Below are 15,503 nucleotides of genomic sequence, written 5' to 3'. Positions count from 1 at the left end.
CAACTCAGACACTCCTTTTGTTAAAATGCTGAGCAGCTTCTGAAACGTGCTGTGGCTTGTCGGATGGATTTACAAGCACCGTGTGCTTCAAACCAGCTGCTCTTTGTCACATGCTGTTTTGTTTTCTGTCACACTCAGCTGACACGGTTGGTTACAGTGAATAAACCGGTTGGTTGTTGTTCAGAATTTCACTCGAACGTTAAAAACTGTTAAACTGTGACCTGGTTAAAAGAATTCTGTGTGGTGTGGGCGACAAAATATTGATAACCCCGATGTTTAGAAAAGCCTTAAAAGGTGGATGGTTTAATAAATAACCACTACAGACAGAAAAGCCAACCATCAATATTGCCTCCATAGGGTAACATAAATAAATAAATAGCACACTCAAAATGCGCATTTTTTCATTAAATGGTTGTGTTTTATTTAAAGATGTATTTATTTATTTAATTTGCCTGTCCTGTCCGTTTGTGTGGCAATAAGAATTATTTTCTGAAGGCCAAGAAAAATGCACAACAGATTTGCTTTCCCAAGTGGAGCATTATGGCTTTTGCTATACTGGTCCACTTGATTGTCATTGTTTATTAGATTTTAATTTGAATTTGTTGTTGTTATTATTTTAAGTTATTACAATCAGAACAGAAAAGACCAGGGGATGGGGGAAAAGAATAAGGAAAGAGAAGTTGGGAAGAAGAACAAATTTTCAAATTCCAAGACAAGTTAATGGTTTCAAAAATCAAATATTTATTTCTGACATTTAAAATGGCAATTCCACTCCTCATTTAAAAAATCCTGCTGCAAGGAAAATTAGCCACACCGTAAGATGTAAGGAGCTCTCTGATTGGTTGGACAGACACAGGCTGGCTGCCTGGATTTTTCTATGCTACCATTTGTGTTCATAGCCTGCTAAGAAGCATGTCTGCTTGTACAAAGGTCATTCAGCCTCAGGATATGTGAAGAATGAAGGGACCCTGCAGTGAAATGGAGAGCTCAACCTCTGAGTGCCTGTTTACTCAGTCTGACCACCTGTTGAAGGTAACGTGCTAACATGGCTAACGCTAGCATCACCGCACGTAGCCCCATTATTTTAAGGTCATCTTAGCTTATGAAAATTGTACGTCACAGCTGTACGAGCTAGCGACGTGTTTTGTAAGCTGCTGTGCTCTTCACAAATAAAGCTGGAAGCAGCTCAGAATATTAGAACCAGGACCGAGTCCTGTTACATTTATAGTGTTAGAGCAACAGCTGCAGCCTACAGCCTTTAAACTAGCGATTAAAATGCTGACAGTAAACTCGTCAGTCCAGATGTTACCACATTACTTTGTGATACTTAAGAGTTAAAACAACTGAGACAGGCTGATTAAAATAACAGCTGTCGGTTCTCTCATTCCTTATATCAAGCCTCATGAGTTGTTGACTGCCTCATGCCTCAGTGACCTCACACCCAGTGATAGGCGAGATATCCCCCTCGTCCCCAGACTCTGCTTCCTAAATGCCAGTGGGATTAAGTAGATCCTTAAATATGTCTGTGAAGGTTCTCAGTCATCCAGGTCATCGTAGTCAAAGGAGCTTGCAAAGAAAAGCGTCTGGACTTCTTTAAGTTACTTGAAGACGTTTCACCTCTCATCCGAGAAGCTTCTTCAGTTCTAAGGTCAAATGGTGGAGAGTCCCAGATATAAACCTAGTGGGAGTGACCCCCCACAGAGGGACAAAAGGACCCCCTGATGATCCTCTAATCGCCTGAGCCAAGGTGGGAAACTGGGTGTGGGTCCCAATCAGCCAGAGTTTCGGGTGAGTTCATTGTGAAACCTGGCCCCACCTTATCATGCAAATTCCTGAGGTCAGATGGCCCAGGATGTGAGTGGGCGTTAAGGCGTCTGGGGAGGGAACTCAAAACTGGATTATAGATGGCAGAGAGTTGGTGTCGTAAACCCCCGCCTCTGTTCAAAGATGGTCGCTCACAGTGGACATAGATGGCTTCTTTCACTCCTCTTTCAAACCATCTGTCCTCTCTGTCCAAAATGTGAACATTGGCATCCTCGAAAGAGTGACCTTTATCCTTAAGATGCAGATGGACTGCTGAGTCTTGTCCTGTGTTGTGCCATGCGCTTGTGAAGTGGCTGTTTGGTCTCTCCAATGTAGAGGTCTGGGCATTCCTCGCTGCACTGTACAGCATACACCACATTGTTAAGTCTGTGTTTTGGCGTTTTGTCTTTCGGGTGAACCAGTTTTTGTCTGAGTGTGTTGCTGCAGGTCTGGCAGGATTACAAGATCAATCATTGTCCTGTGACATAGGGTGTCCTGGTGCCATGTGCACTTATAGACACCCTTATTTTCAAACATGGTGTTTGTTATGGACAAACTGTAAAGTTGCACAGAAGTCCAGTAAAAAAAAACTCTAGGGATCCCATAGGCTGTGTTGTAAGGGCGGCTTTTGCACCCAGGTAGGGTCACCGATGGCAAATTGGTCATTGGTCTTGGCAATTCAAAAGGCCCCCATGAGTAGATGAGTAAAGTACACATGCAAGATCCAAATATTTAATCCACCGAAGAGCTGTTCTCAGATCTCTTTGCATACTAACTTTATCTTTGAAATATCCAGTTTTGAGATTATGTATATTAAAGCCCCAAAACTAGATATTTGACAGATGTCATCTGTATACTAAATGTTTGAGATCCTAAAATATGCACACACCAGATACTTAACATACAGATCATTACTGCAGTAGTGAAAATTTCTGTCATATTGTACAATATCTAGAAAAATACCCTAATTTAGATTTGCATCTTGTGAACATGATTAGCAAAATCTTTTGTTAGTCATCTGAAACACCCAGATGGAATTATCACTAAGTCCCAGAAGACTTTAAATATGAATTGTGGCCATTTTGTTCTTCACAGAGATGTTTAACATATGGAGCTCTAATCAGCTTCAGGTGGTGTGATCCAGTCTGCCTGAGATGCTCATAAGTTTGTAGTTAATCAGACACTGAAACACTTCAACTCTCTATTTTCATCATAATCAATAAATGAAATAATAAAAAAAATAGCAATAAATGGGTTTCTGCATGTTTGCTGTAAAAAGTCAAGAGTTATTCAATGAAAAATGGAACATTTTTTGCCACACCATCTGCTGCCAACTGGTTTCTCATTGAGTGCGGAAATGAAAAAAGATCAAATTCTTTAGTTTCAAACACACACACATGCACACATCCTGTAGTGATGCTTTTCTGTGCATCCTACAGCCACTGAAAAATGCTCCTGCTGTTTTTAGTCTGCACTTGTGGTTTAATTTTCATCGTTTTCTGCACTATCGGTTAACCACATGCAGACTGTAACAAATCAAATTTTCCATGTGTGACCTTTATGCAACCCACAGAACCACGTGTGAAACGCAAGTAAAATCAAAAGTTTATTGATCCATCCTAAAATACAACAAACATAAATAAAATATAAATAACACAAAAGTTACTAAGGACATAAATCATATGAGCCTATCGGGGCGATCGTGGCTCAAGAGTTGGGAGTTCGTCTTGTAATCGGAAGGTTGCTGGTTCGAGCCCTGGTTTGGACAGTCTCTGTCGTTGTGTCCTTGGGCAAGACACTTCACCCGTTGCCTACTGGTGGTGGTCAGAGGGCCCGGTGGCGCCAGTGTCCGGCAGCCTCGCCTCTGTCAGTGCGCCCCAGGGTGGCTGTGGCTACAATGTAGCTGCCATCACCAATGTGTGTGTGAATGGGTGGATGACTGGATATGTAAAGCACTTTGGGGTCCTTAGGGACTAGTAAGGCGCTATATAAATACAGGCCATTTACCATATTTAAATAATTGTCACGTATATTACAGAAAAAAACCTCTTTTAAAATCCCTGTTAAAAAGGGTGTGACTTTTGGGTCTTATTCAGTCATAAAAAGACATAAAACATACATCTGTATCAACGAGTGAATGTGGTCTCCTCTGAGGTGGAGAGCTGACAATATAGAGACCAGAAGCTGGATGTCAGTGGTTGGATTGGTGGACTGAAGAGTCGATCACATCTCATTCTGGTTTAAGGTGTGAACACAAAAACACACAGTTCAAAAAACAGGAAACATGAATACAAGCTCTGTGGTTTAATCAAAACTTTCATCTTCAACTCCCCTGCATCACACAGTCCCAGTTCAGACAAGTGAAAACTGACTGCACTGGGAACCAACCTGCATTTGCAAAAAAACCAAAAAAAACTCCAGTAGATGTTTTCTGGCTGTTTCGTTGTACAGTGTATAATTTAGCTTGTCTCTTTCACATCTCGTTCACTAACAGCAGGTTCATGCGGAAGTACAAGGGTGTACACGATTCCCATGATATACTACAAGGACGTGTACTAAGGGAACTGAAACACATTTTTCTTTTTTGTTGATTCTCAAAATTTTGGTCCAGTTTTTCCACATTTTGATTGTAAACTTGGTGAAGTCTAATAATGGTTTCCACTGAGGAGGACAGACATAGATACTCCTTTTTATTTTATTTTTACTTATAGCTAAAAAAATAAGACACTTGTTATGTTATACTGGGCTTTGTGCAACTGAGTTAATCCTCAGCCTGAAACTAAACGATTTAGCATAACTCTTTCAAGGTTTATGGCTACTCTTCAAAAACAAACGGTCTGAACAGCAGCTGGATGGGCAGTTTTGCCTGAGATTCCACATTAGGCATATCTCAATTTAATGATATCACACAGATCAAAGGGTAGAAAAAAACAGTGTGAAGTCCAAGCTTTTGTCTCATACTGTATTACTTGGCAAATCAACTTAACTAATTATTTCAAACTTTGTTCGTGTTTATATCCATCCACCGCGGGAACAAGAGACGTTTAGGGACTAAATCTAAATGGAAAACTTTGAGATTTTAGTTCTGTTTCTGTTATGAAGGATATTCTTTAAGATATCTTTTTCTTTGTTCAACGTTAAAATAAAGAGCAGCTTTACCTGTGGTCTTCTTTGGTCTGACACCTATTTGTCCATATTTGCCATCTTTAGTTCTCACTGTTGAGTAGACCACAGCTGGGTCACTTTCTCGAGGCACAACTGCAAGAGTATTTAAAAAAAAAAAATTATTCCACTCCATGTGGAAGCAGATTTTTAAGTGACACATTTTCGAAACTGGGGCATCCTTTCAGAGGGTTTTTCCCACCACTTCTCAATACCTTTTCTTTAAAACAACAATCAATCAGAAAGAACTGGTAGGTATCTCTGTGTAAAGGAAGATGGATATCTTTGATGCTATCTTCTTTTGATGTAAGCTGGTGCACTGCACCACAGAGCACAAAGCAAAAATTTTCTCATGAACACTACTGTCAGCCAACCCATGACAGACTGCGGTGAAATGTCTCAGTCAGAATGCAGTTAACTGGAGTCAGCAACAGGAAGCTGCTGCTGTGGTTTTACATGAGTAACTTTAATGAGGTCAAAAATGTAGACATTTTATATAATTCAGTCTGTCACTTTTTACGTGTTAAACTAATAGATAAATAGTTAGATAGGCATCTGACTAATGGGCACCTCCTATGAGAGTTGGAGGAATGTGTCTAAGAACCTGCTTACCCAGAAAAAAGGAGGGAAGTGTATGTTTGCGTACACCTCTGCTTTTCTACAACTACAATAAAATGGATGGAAGGATGGATACAAATACTTTTTGTGCATCAAGCAGGTAAAACATCTAGTGTTTGCAGCTGTTCACTGGAACTCTCAATATAAGGTCAAGAGAGATGTTGATGAAGAAATGAACCATCATCAGGATGAACAGGAAACCAAAGTTTTTAGAGTGGAAAGTCTGGTACATTACTAAAAAGAAGGAAATATCTGGCCTTCTCAGCAATATCTAAAAGCACCGAAAGACCACAGAAGACAACTAAATTATTCATTTGTAATATAATGTGAGAATATCCTCATCTGACCATAAAACCTGGTCACTGTAGAATTACTTTAAAATTTGAGGTAGCTCTATAAATTCTTTACCTTTGTTACACTGACAACAAGCATGCCATATGTTTCCTGCTTCAGCAGCCGGAACAGGAAACATATTCAACAATGCATCACAGCAAACACAGTGATGTTTTCGGCTACAGCCACCATCACCCCGAGTTACTGAAAACAAGCAAAAATTTACCTCCGCTTTGTTTGATTGGTTGTTGCCGACGATGTGATATTTTCATTTCACTGTATGTGATATCGTCTGCGATGTCAGTCGTGCCTTTATCTGTTGACATAGTCAATATTTAACATTAAAATTATTTACTCTAAAAAGTCTATGGTGATCTGCAGTCAGCGACAGGAAACGGCTGCTGTGGTTTAACATGCAGAACTTAAAAAACACAAAAAATCAGATTGTTGAGTGAGTGTAAGATATTAGTTAAGCCTAAAAGTAGCTCAAATAAATCTGCAGACAGACCATGTTTTAAACTATTTAAACACATCAGGGTGTCTTAAATGGCAAACATTTTACTTCATGACCATGAAGTAAAATGTGCTGAATAACTGAACAACCACCTGAAAAACCCTGAAAATATTACCTCTGTTTTCTTTGGAGGTTTGTGTTGGTCGTTGGGATAATGTGATTTCACTGTATATGACATCGTCTGTGTTGTCATCTTCTTCAGTTTCGCTTTGATCTGCTGAAGTTATTTAAATTCTTTTTTTTTTATGACTGTTGTTATGGCAACTTTTATTAGATGCAATAACACAACATCTACATGAAAAAAATATGAATATAATAACAAGCAAGGATATTGGCAAAACTAAATTCAGGTGTCTGAGTCTCACTTTCAGGTTTTCGATGAAGAAGTCGTTTTACCAACAAAATCAGTAGCACTAACAGGACCAGTAGAACCACCACACAGACCGATACAACAATTGACAAGCTCAATGGAGGGTTAGAGGTGGATGTAGGTGGAGGTGTGGATGTAGGTGGAGGTGTGGTGGTGTGTTTGTCTAAAATAAAGCAAACACAGTCATTAAGTTGTCGTCACATTGTGAATGTTGAAAGCTGCAGAAACACAGACAGGTGAGTGTGTCACCTGTGACAGTGATCCAGCTGGATGGAGACTCTCCATGACCGCTGATGTCACACTTGTAGAGGCCTTCATCAGACCTGGAAACATGCTGGATGGTCATGTGACCTGTAGGCTGCTTCCCGATGAGGGAGCCATCTTTATAGAAAGCAGCTGGGAGGTTGGAGGGAGTGGTCTTTGTTTTACAGAGCAGAGTGACGTCATCTCCCTCCATCACAGGGAGGACAGGACTCTGCAGGATCACTGATCCACCTCAACACAGAGACAAACTACAGCATTTCATCCATTTACACACAGCTTCATCAACACTAACTCCACACACTCAGCTTACCAGTGACTGTCAGGTTAACCATGTTACTGATGGGACCCTCTCTGGACTCACACCAGTAAACTCCACTGTCTCGTTCAACGATGTAACTGATGTCACAGGAAGAGTTAAATGATGTTCCCCATCCATCTCCACACTGAATGATGTTTCCTTTGCTTGTGTTTCTCCTCAGAGTCCATCCAGCAGAGCTGTCGTCCTCCACACAGCTCAGAGACACAAAGTCTCCTTCAAAGAACTGAGAGCTGCTGGGACTCACAGTCAGACGAGCTGTGAGGGTTAAAATGCTAGTTTGTATATATTCTAAAACATGAACCCAATCAGGTCATATCAGTGAGCATTTCTCAGGTTTAAACTGTGACAGAAGAAGGTTACTGACCTTGGTTTGTTGTGCAGCTCAGCAGTGAGATCAGAACTAAAGAGAAATGACACTCAGGTTGATTTGAGGTGAACATAAAGAACAACTCCACGCAAACAGCTGACAAACACACAAACACATCTCTGCAACATGTTTCAATGAAATTTGGACAACAAAAGTCTGAAAAAGTAAGTCCCATAAAGTCATGTGTCCACTGTGCAGCTGTGTTGATATAATGAGTGAATGATTTGATCTTTTCACTGCCTGCTGTGTTTCCTCGACTCCTGAGCAAAGATACAGAGTCAGTTCAGACCTGCAGTTGGTCCTCGTGGTGTTTGAACTTGAATTCAGCCTGATTTGTTTTTCATGTCTTCTCCTCCATCATCAGTTATCAGGAGAGCAGACAGTCAAAGTACAAGAATTCAAACAAACACAGAGATTCTACTTACAGAGCAGACACAGCACAGATGTTTCCTTCATCGTCCTTCTCACTCATTTGAGCTTTTTTTCATTTCTGTCACTGACACCAAGTAAAGCCCGCCCTCTTCCTCTGAATATGTGGTTTCTTCAATTGCAACAAAACAGTGCTGCATAGTTACCCTTTGTTTGAGTCACCATTTAACCAAGTACAAGCATTAGCTCACTGACCCAGATTTTTTTTCATGTACTTTTAATTACACAGTGCTTCTGAAAGCTGTTACACAACAACACATTGGCATAAACACACTTTCAAACTTAAAAAAAAGTAGAAGTAACTACAGGTTTAACAATATATTTGTTTAATAAGCTGTTTGTATCTTATCTCCATACAATAGGATATAAGATAAGATGAGATAACGTTATGTTGGTGGTCAGTAGTAATAAACTTCTTCAGTGAAATTTGAAATGACAGCATTACACAGTTATTGTAGATTTATCAGGTGCAAGAATACACCCCTCACCCCACTACACCACCACCCTCCCCAGAATATAGAAAGAACATCCATTCGCTTCCGCTTATCCTTTTCAGGGTCACGGGGGGCGCTGGAGCCTATCCCAGCTGTCATAGGGCGAAAGGCGGGGTACACCCTGGACAGGTCGCCAGTCTGTCGCAGGGCTAACACACAGGGACAGACAACCATTCACACTCACATTCACACCTAGTGGCAATTTGGATTATCCAATTAACCTATCCCCACAAGTTGCATGTCTTTGGACGGTGGGAGGAAGCCGGAGTACCCGGAGGGAACCCACGCAAACACGGGGAGAACATGCAAACTCCACACAGAAAGACCCCGGCCTGATGGTGGAATTGAACTCAGGACCTTCTTGCTGTGCGGTAACAGTGCTAACCACCGTGCTGCCTATAGAAAGAACATTTAATATAAAAATATATATATCCTTCTTTTCATTTTTTTTAGTTACTGTTAGTGAAAACATCTGCCTTATTTTTAGGTTTACTTTTTTTTTGTGGATCATAAAACCAACAAGAGCAGCAACAAGAAGCACAGCACAAACAGACAGAGCAATTTTCAGTTCAACAGATCCATCTTCTGTGTCTCCTCCTGTCTGACCTGCAGGTGAGAAACAGGTGTGAGGTGTCAGCTGTCAGGTAGGTGATGAGTGAAGAACAGAACAGAATCCATTTGCTCTTCAAACTGCTGTCAGACATTATCTACTGCACTCTGATCACATCACTCAGACCAGCTGCTTTCTACAAAGTCTCATCAACAACATCTTTAGAAACAAACATCAACAACCAGGAAGCAGCTTCACCTCTGATCACACACACACTCAACTCTAATCACTCACCTGAAGGAACAACAACACTCAGCTCGATAGTGGTGATTTGATTGCTGCAACTTCGAGTTGCTGCCAACTGGACTCGTATGCAGTGGTATGCTCCCGAGTCATCTGCCGCCACATCCCTCAGAATCAAAGACGCAGTTCCATTTTTCATCTGTCTTTCATCCTGCAGATCCACTCGGTTCTTAGAAATCTGCTCTTCAGATTCAAATCTCGATACAAATAGACATTTTCATCTTGTAGGCCAGGTTTGATCCACATTACAACTCTGATGGAGTCCTTATTATTTGGAGCTTGACATGGTAGACTGATGCTATGTCCAGACTGAACTGGGATGATTCTCTGGTCTGAAAGACAAAATAACACAGAGCAAAGTGAGTTGTCGAGAATCAGACAAGACACCAAAAATACTTTTTTTAACTACTAATGTTGAGAACAGTCAAAAGAGGAGCACACTCAGGAAGTATTTAGTGGACACTACCAAGTGTGCCACATCAGTGGACTGACAAAAAGAATTACTTACTTCAAATATGCTGCTTACTGTCTTTGACATTTGACTTAATTAATTTTTTTCTTAATGATATGAAGCATATCTGTTTGTTTTTTTTCTTGATTGCCAAGACATCAGGGGGCATGTTTGAATTCTCATCATCTGTGGGAACTTTGACCTCAGTTTAACGTCAAAGTCCTGCTGCTTGAATTGTCTAAAACTCTGATGACAGTTGTAGATTAGAGTGGCTGTGGCTCAGGAGGTAGAGCAGGAGTGTGAATAAATATGACATAAAGCACTGCTGATTGAGACATGTATGAAGTGATTTGACTGCTCAGGTAGAAAAGTACTACATAAGAGCTAGTCTGTTTAGATTGAATAAGGAGCTCGTGGTAAATGGAAGCTGATGGTTTTCTCAGAGATGTTTTAATATCAGCACCAGATCATTTTGGAAAGACTCCACAGACCTTTGTCTTCTTATTGCTTAGGGCTTACATGTTTAATTGACTTCCTGCAGGTTCCACAGAAACATGCCCTAATGATGAGTGGGGGGGTTTAAAGTAAACTTTATTTAATGAACAATTAAAACACATATTCACTTTAAAACAAAAACATTCTGTAACAATGAACTACTACTATATTATATCTATTGATATTGCATTATACCATATTGTACACATGCAAACCACTCTGAAACTCTTTATTCTTCTTTATGTTGCTTATGGTGGCTGTTTGGTTTCCAACAGTTAAATCTCACCTGCAGACACGAACACAAAGACGACAGCAAACAGCAGAGTCGAGCAGAGTCGAGCAAATAAAAAATCCTGCTTGCTGATATTATCCATGAATAACTGGAGATTCAAATCTGTCTGCGTGAGATCAGATTCAAGGTTTGAAACATGTCACGTGTGTCCTTCAGTCGCTCAGCCAGAATAAACTCTTTCAGTTTCCCTGCGCCTGAATTATCACAAAACAGTCCCTCTTTTTTTTTTTTCTTTTGTAAAAACTTTGTCCTCGATCTCAACAGAGCACGAATGAATTCTTGGGAGAAGGGAGCAGCCGTTAAACCGCCAGTGGGCAGACAACACCCAGAACACGAGCGTTTTCTCTGCCAGTTGTTTTCATGTAAACGAGAACATGAAGTGAAAAAATATTAAAGTGTGCAAAGATCGAAAGACTTTTGTTTGATTTCCCCTCTGATCGAACAAAAGGGGAAGTTTCTTTCATCCCACACAGCTAATGATGTCTCTTATAAATATACAGACACCGATTCTCCTTCAGCTCCTCTTGTTGATCTGAGCTGTCTCCGTGAGAAACCCTTACACTACATCAGAGCTGCTCTTACACTTTCACTTTATTTAGTTACCACATTATCTACTCCTTTATGAATTATTGTGCTGCGTTTGACAGAACAAGTACGTTCATAGACACACGAAAAACCTACAACCCTCATAAGTCTTTGGTCACAGTGAGCCGACTGCAGCTGGTCCAGAACCCCATATTGATTCTCTACCTAATCGCACTAGTCAAGGTGTGAAAACAGGTGTAGGTCACAATCAAGGTTTCGGGTGAATGCGCTGTGAAATCTAGCCTCATGCTATCATGTGACTTCCTGAGGTCAGATGGCCCAGGATGTGAGTGGGCATTAAGGCATCTGGCAGGGATCTCAAAACTGAATTATAGATGGCAGACAGTTGGTGTCGTAAACCACCGTCTCTGTTCAAAGATGGTCGCTCACAGTGGACAAAATGTGAACACTGGCATCCTCAAAAGAGTGACCTTTGTCCTTCAGATGCAGATGAACTGCTGAGTCTTGTCCCGTGGAGGTGGCTCTTCTATGTTGTGTCACGCGTTTGTGAAGTGGCTGTTTGGTCTCTCCTATGTAGAGCTCTGGGCATTCCTCGCTGCACTGTACAGCATACACCACGTTGTTAAGTTTGTGTTTAGGAGTTTTTTCTTTAGGACGGACAAGCTTTTATCTGAGTGTGTTGCTGGGTCTGAACTACACTGGGATGTCCTGCTTGGAGAAAACTCTCCTGAGTTTTTCGGAGACACCGACTACATAAGAGATGACAATGATGTTGTATTTATCTTTCTGATCCTCCCCAGCTGGTGTCTGATCCACTTTTCTGTGACTCATCTGACCTTTTTTTTAATAAATATACAGCACCTTGGTCAACAGTTGTTTTAAAAGTGTTATATAAATAAACATGAGCTGCTACTTATGTTGTGCTTTTCTACTCAAAGCCTCATTCACCTAGTCACATATATGTAAACATGCAAACTGCTGGAATCCAGGTATCAACCCATCAACCTTTCGGTTGGTTGACAACATTCTCTAACTGTTATTCTATCTCAACCTGCTCTACAACCTCCCAAAAGCCACCAAACAGGAAAGTTGCACTTTTAAATACAACATACATCATAATCACATGCCAGATATAAAATTATCCCCAAAATACAAAAAAATAAAACAAACACACAAAAACAACCTAAACACCTACAGCGTTCACTCTAAGTCAAAGAATCAATATTAGATTTATGTCATACTTTATGACACCTAACACAATAGTGTACAATGATGATGCAGGTCTGATTAGAAACAGTTTATTCCCAGGCAGGGATTGCAAAAAAAAAAAAAAACTCTTAACGCACACAATAAAATGTTATCAATATATCAAATATACTAAAATCTCCCCAGAATAAACAAACCCAGTTCTAAAACTAATAAAAACACAACTTTCTATATGCAAAATCCCTTGATGTAATTGTCCCACTACCCCGGATGAATGTTCATAATGGGTGCACAAGCAGGGCAGAAAGTCCTTCTCCAGAGCGGAGTCTTCGCCAGCCTAGTCCCAGACAGACGAGGAGGAGCGTCCGGTTCCCCTCTCGTCCCTTCACTGTGCCCAGCCCAGCTCGCATTCTGCACTGGAGTCCATCACGCAATGCCACCACGGCTCTCCTCGCATCAGCGCCCTGTAAATAAACAAAAAGGGGCCAGAACAATCGTCCCGGAAGCGGGAACCATGGCGAACCTCTCCCAACATGGCTGCACCGGGTCAACAACAGTGGAGACACTTCTTAAAAATGCAGGTAGAGGTATACCTTTGCCTGCTGCTAATCACACGCATTGTCTCCTACTGTCGCCGTTCTTGCTGTCGGGGTCGCCACGTCTAGCTCAGCAGTCTCCAGATAAAGCGACGCACCCCCACGACCAGGCAGCGGGTCCCTCTTTTTCCACCTGGCCTTCATGTATTCCTCCTCATATCTGGGACCTCTACTCCTCCGATGCTCAGCTAGCTTATGTGGTGGCATATTTCTTTTCTCATGTGTTAATCACATATTTAATTATATCACATTAGTTATAGTAATATCACTTTGTCCCTTTACTATAGTAAGAGCACTCCTGTCACTAGTTTGCATACATGTGGAAAGTTAACACAGTGAGGCCATTGTAATGGGAGACGTTAAACAAATAGTGGGACTCCTTCCACCTTATCAAGGATGTAAATCTTTAGGTGACGGCCAAGCAGAAAACAAGGTCATAATTCTCTCTGTGAGGGAGGAGGTATAGCCCCCCCCCCCCCCCCCAGTGAGAGGGGCCAACATGTGAGTTTGTGGAATGTTCTTTGTCTGTGTGTCTGTATATAAGATGTAAGGCGGCGGCCACAATTCAGAGATGGTCCTGGTGTTTCACTGGGATGCTCTCTCCACATTGCGCGGACATGCGTCTAAATTAAAAAATATATTCCCCTTTTTTTTAAATTTTACAGTTCGTTAAGTTTTTTTTTTTTTTTTTTTTAAACGTTTAGGATGTTAAACCCACTTCAAATCATGTGTTGCAGGTTACTGATAAATTTTCCACAACACTTCCTTTTAATAGGTCTTTAGACAGCTGATAGGCCACCTCTGGACACACCATGCCTCAGCAGGTGATCCCTATCAGCTAATTTGTCCCATGCCCAGCTAACCCACAGTGGATCAAAACAATGTAAAATAACACACTATAAACATGCTATACAAACAGAATAAAATCATGCAAATAAAACTACACTTATAAATAAACACAAAAAATCAGAATAAAACCAATATAAAAGAGTTTCCACTGTGACAGATACACACAATACTTAGAGCAGACTATCAGACAATTTACACAACTCTGTATTACATGAACTGGTTAGAAGGCAGAACTGATTAAAAGAAAAGAGGAAATGCTGAAAGACTTACCAAGGATCAGTGCTACTACTACAAGCTGATCTTAGAGGGAAGATTAACTTTATAAAGAAAAGTGAAAACAAGGGACTTTCCAGATGATTTGAGAGTGAGTCACTCCACATAGCAGCCATGTCCATTCTGTGGAGTTCACCTGTTTTTGTGTGGAAAAAAATGGATAAATCAAATGAAGGCGTGTTAAAGTTTTAGGGTTGCACATTTTTGAATCAACGGCATCATCAGTAAGAGCTGCACTTCACTACCAAGTAACTGTACTCTTTCAGTACATCATATAGTTCTTTCATGTGGTCTGTGAAACAGCAATGAGGCAAACATTGCCCTCCTAACATGCACGTGGATGTGGTGTTGTTTGTTACCAGTGATGAATCAGAATCAGAATCAGAATCAGAATACTTTATTGATCCCTGGGGGAAATTATTTATGATGTGAGTGCTGAGTGGACTGACACTAATACTACCTAACGTGAAACTTTCTTTTATCACATTTGGAGAATTTAAATCCTATACAAATCTTTCCCCCCAATTTTTGTACAGTCTTCATAAAGATGAACCTCTTGTCTTCCTTAATCTGATGGTGGTAATTGAGATAAAACAGCACAAATTAAATCAGGCTTGGTCCTTTGTTTCTGTTGCAGTTTAGCAGGCCCAGACACATGTTGGGAGTTCTGCTGTTGTCAAAGAGTGACATGAAATTTAGCTCTTTTCTTTTCTTTTGTTCTTTTCTTTTTTTCCTATTCTACAAATCAACAGGAAACAGGAGTACAAAACAAAAACAGGACTAAATAATGATTCTTAATTAGCTGTAGGTCTGTGTCTGTCTGAGCTCTGAGGTAGTCTAGTAAGCTGTCCAGGGTGCATCTCTCACCCTATGACAGTTAGATTAAAGGATGGCTGGAAAATGCCAGACAAACATCAATATAGATGAATAGATATTATTTGGTTTGGTGCTCGAATATGCCCTGCATTATCCACCAAGCAGTGCTTCAGCACCACCAGCTTCCCTACAAATTATCTTAAAATCAGCCTGTCTTTAAACAACTCAAGCTATCTTTAGCAAAATGGTAACATACAAAGAACCGGAGTTTTGAAAACAATGCAAAAAGCACACTGCACCCACTGTCACACCAAACACAGAGAGTTGCAGCAGTGGACATATATAGTGATGCTTTCTCCATCCCAGCATCCCTCAGACATGTACGGCATTTACTTCCAAAGATGTGCAGTTAGCATTTTGTAGGACTGTGAGCGAGCAGGAGATAACACCTCC

At 40.7% G+C, this 15,503-nt stretch overlaps 1 protein-coding gene across 3 annotated transcripts in view; it reads right to left on the bottom strand.

Moving 5' to 3' along the window:
- The window catches only part of LOC308411947 (B-cell receptor CD22-like), an 89,794-nt gene extending 82,180 nt beyond the window's left edge, over nt 1–7,614 (bottom strand). The window contains exons 1-4 of one of the 3 annotated variants that reach the window (XR_013974502.1): nt 6,546–6,685; nt 6,143–6,232; nt 4,963–5,061; nt 3,544–4,038 (exon numbers count right to left, since the gene is read on the bottom strand). Coding sequence is in view for 1 of the 3 variants with exons in the window: in XM_080906012.1 (XP_080762138.1) it covers nt 4,034–4,038; nt 4,963–5,061; nt 6,143–6,232; nt 7,050–7,257 (402 nt within the window). In the remaining 2 variants the exon portion in view is untranslated. Of the gene's footprint in view, nt 1–3,543; nt 4,039–4,962; nt 5,062–6,142; nt 6,233–6,545; nt 6,686–7,049 lie in introns of those variants that run through there. The other 2 variants (XM_080906012.1, XR_013974501.1) reach the window with 2 other exon arrangements.
- Between the last annotated feature and the right edge of the window lie 7,889 nt (nt 7,615–15,503).

The sequence above is a fragment of the Rhamphochromis sp. 'chilingali' genome, assembly GCF_963969265.1.
Source record: "Rhamphochromis sp. 'chilingali' genome assembly, chromosome: 1".
Lineage (NCBI taxonomy): Eukaryota > Metazoa > Chordata > Actinopteri > Cichliformes > Cichlidae > Rhamphochromis > Rhamphochromis sp. 'chilingali'.
The sequence above is the reverse complement of the archived record's forward strand: the minus strand, read 5'-3'. Positions and strand labels throughout refer to the sequence as shown.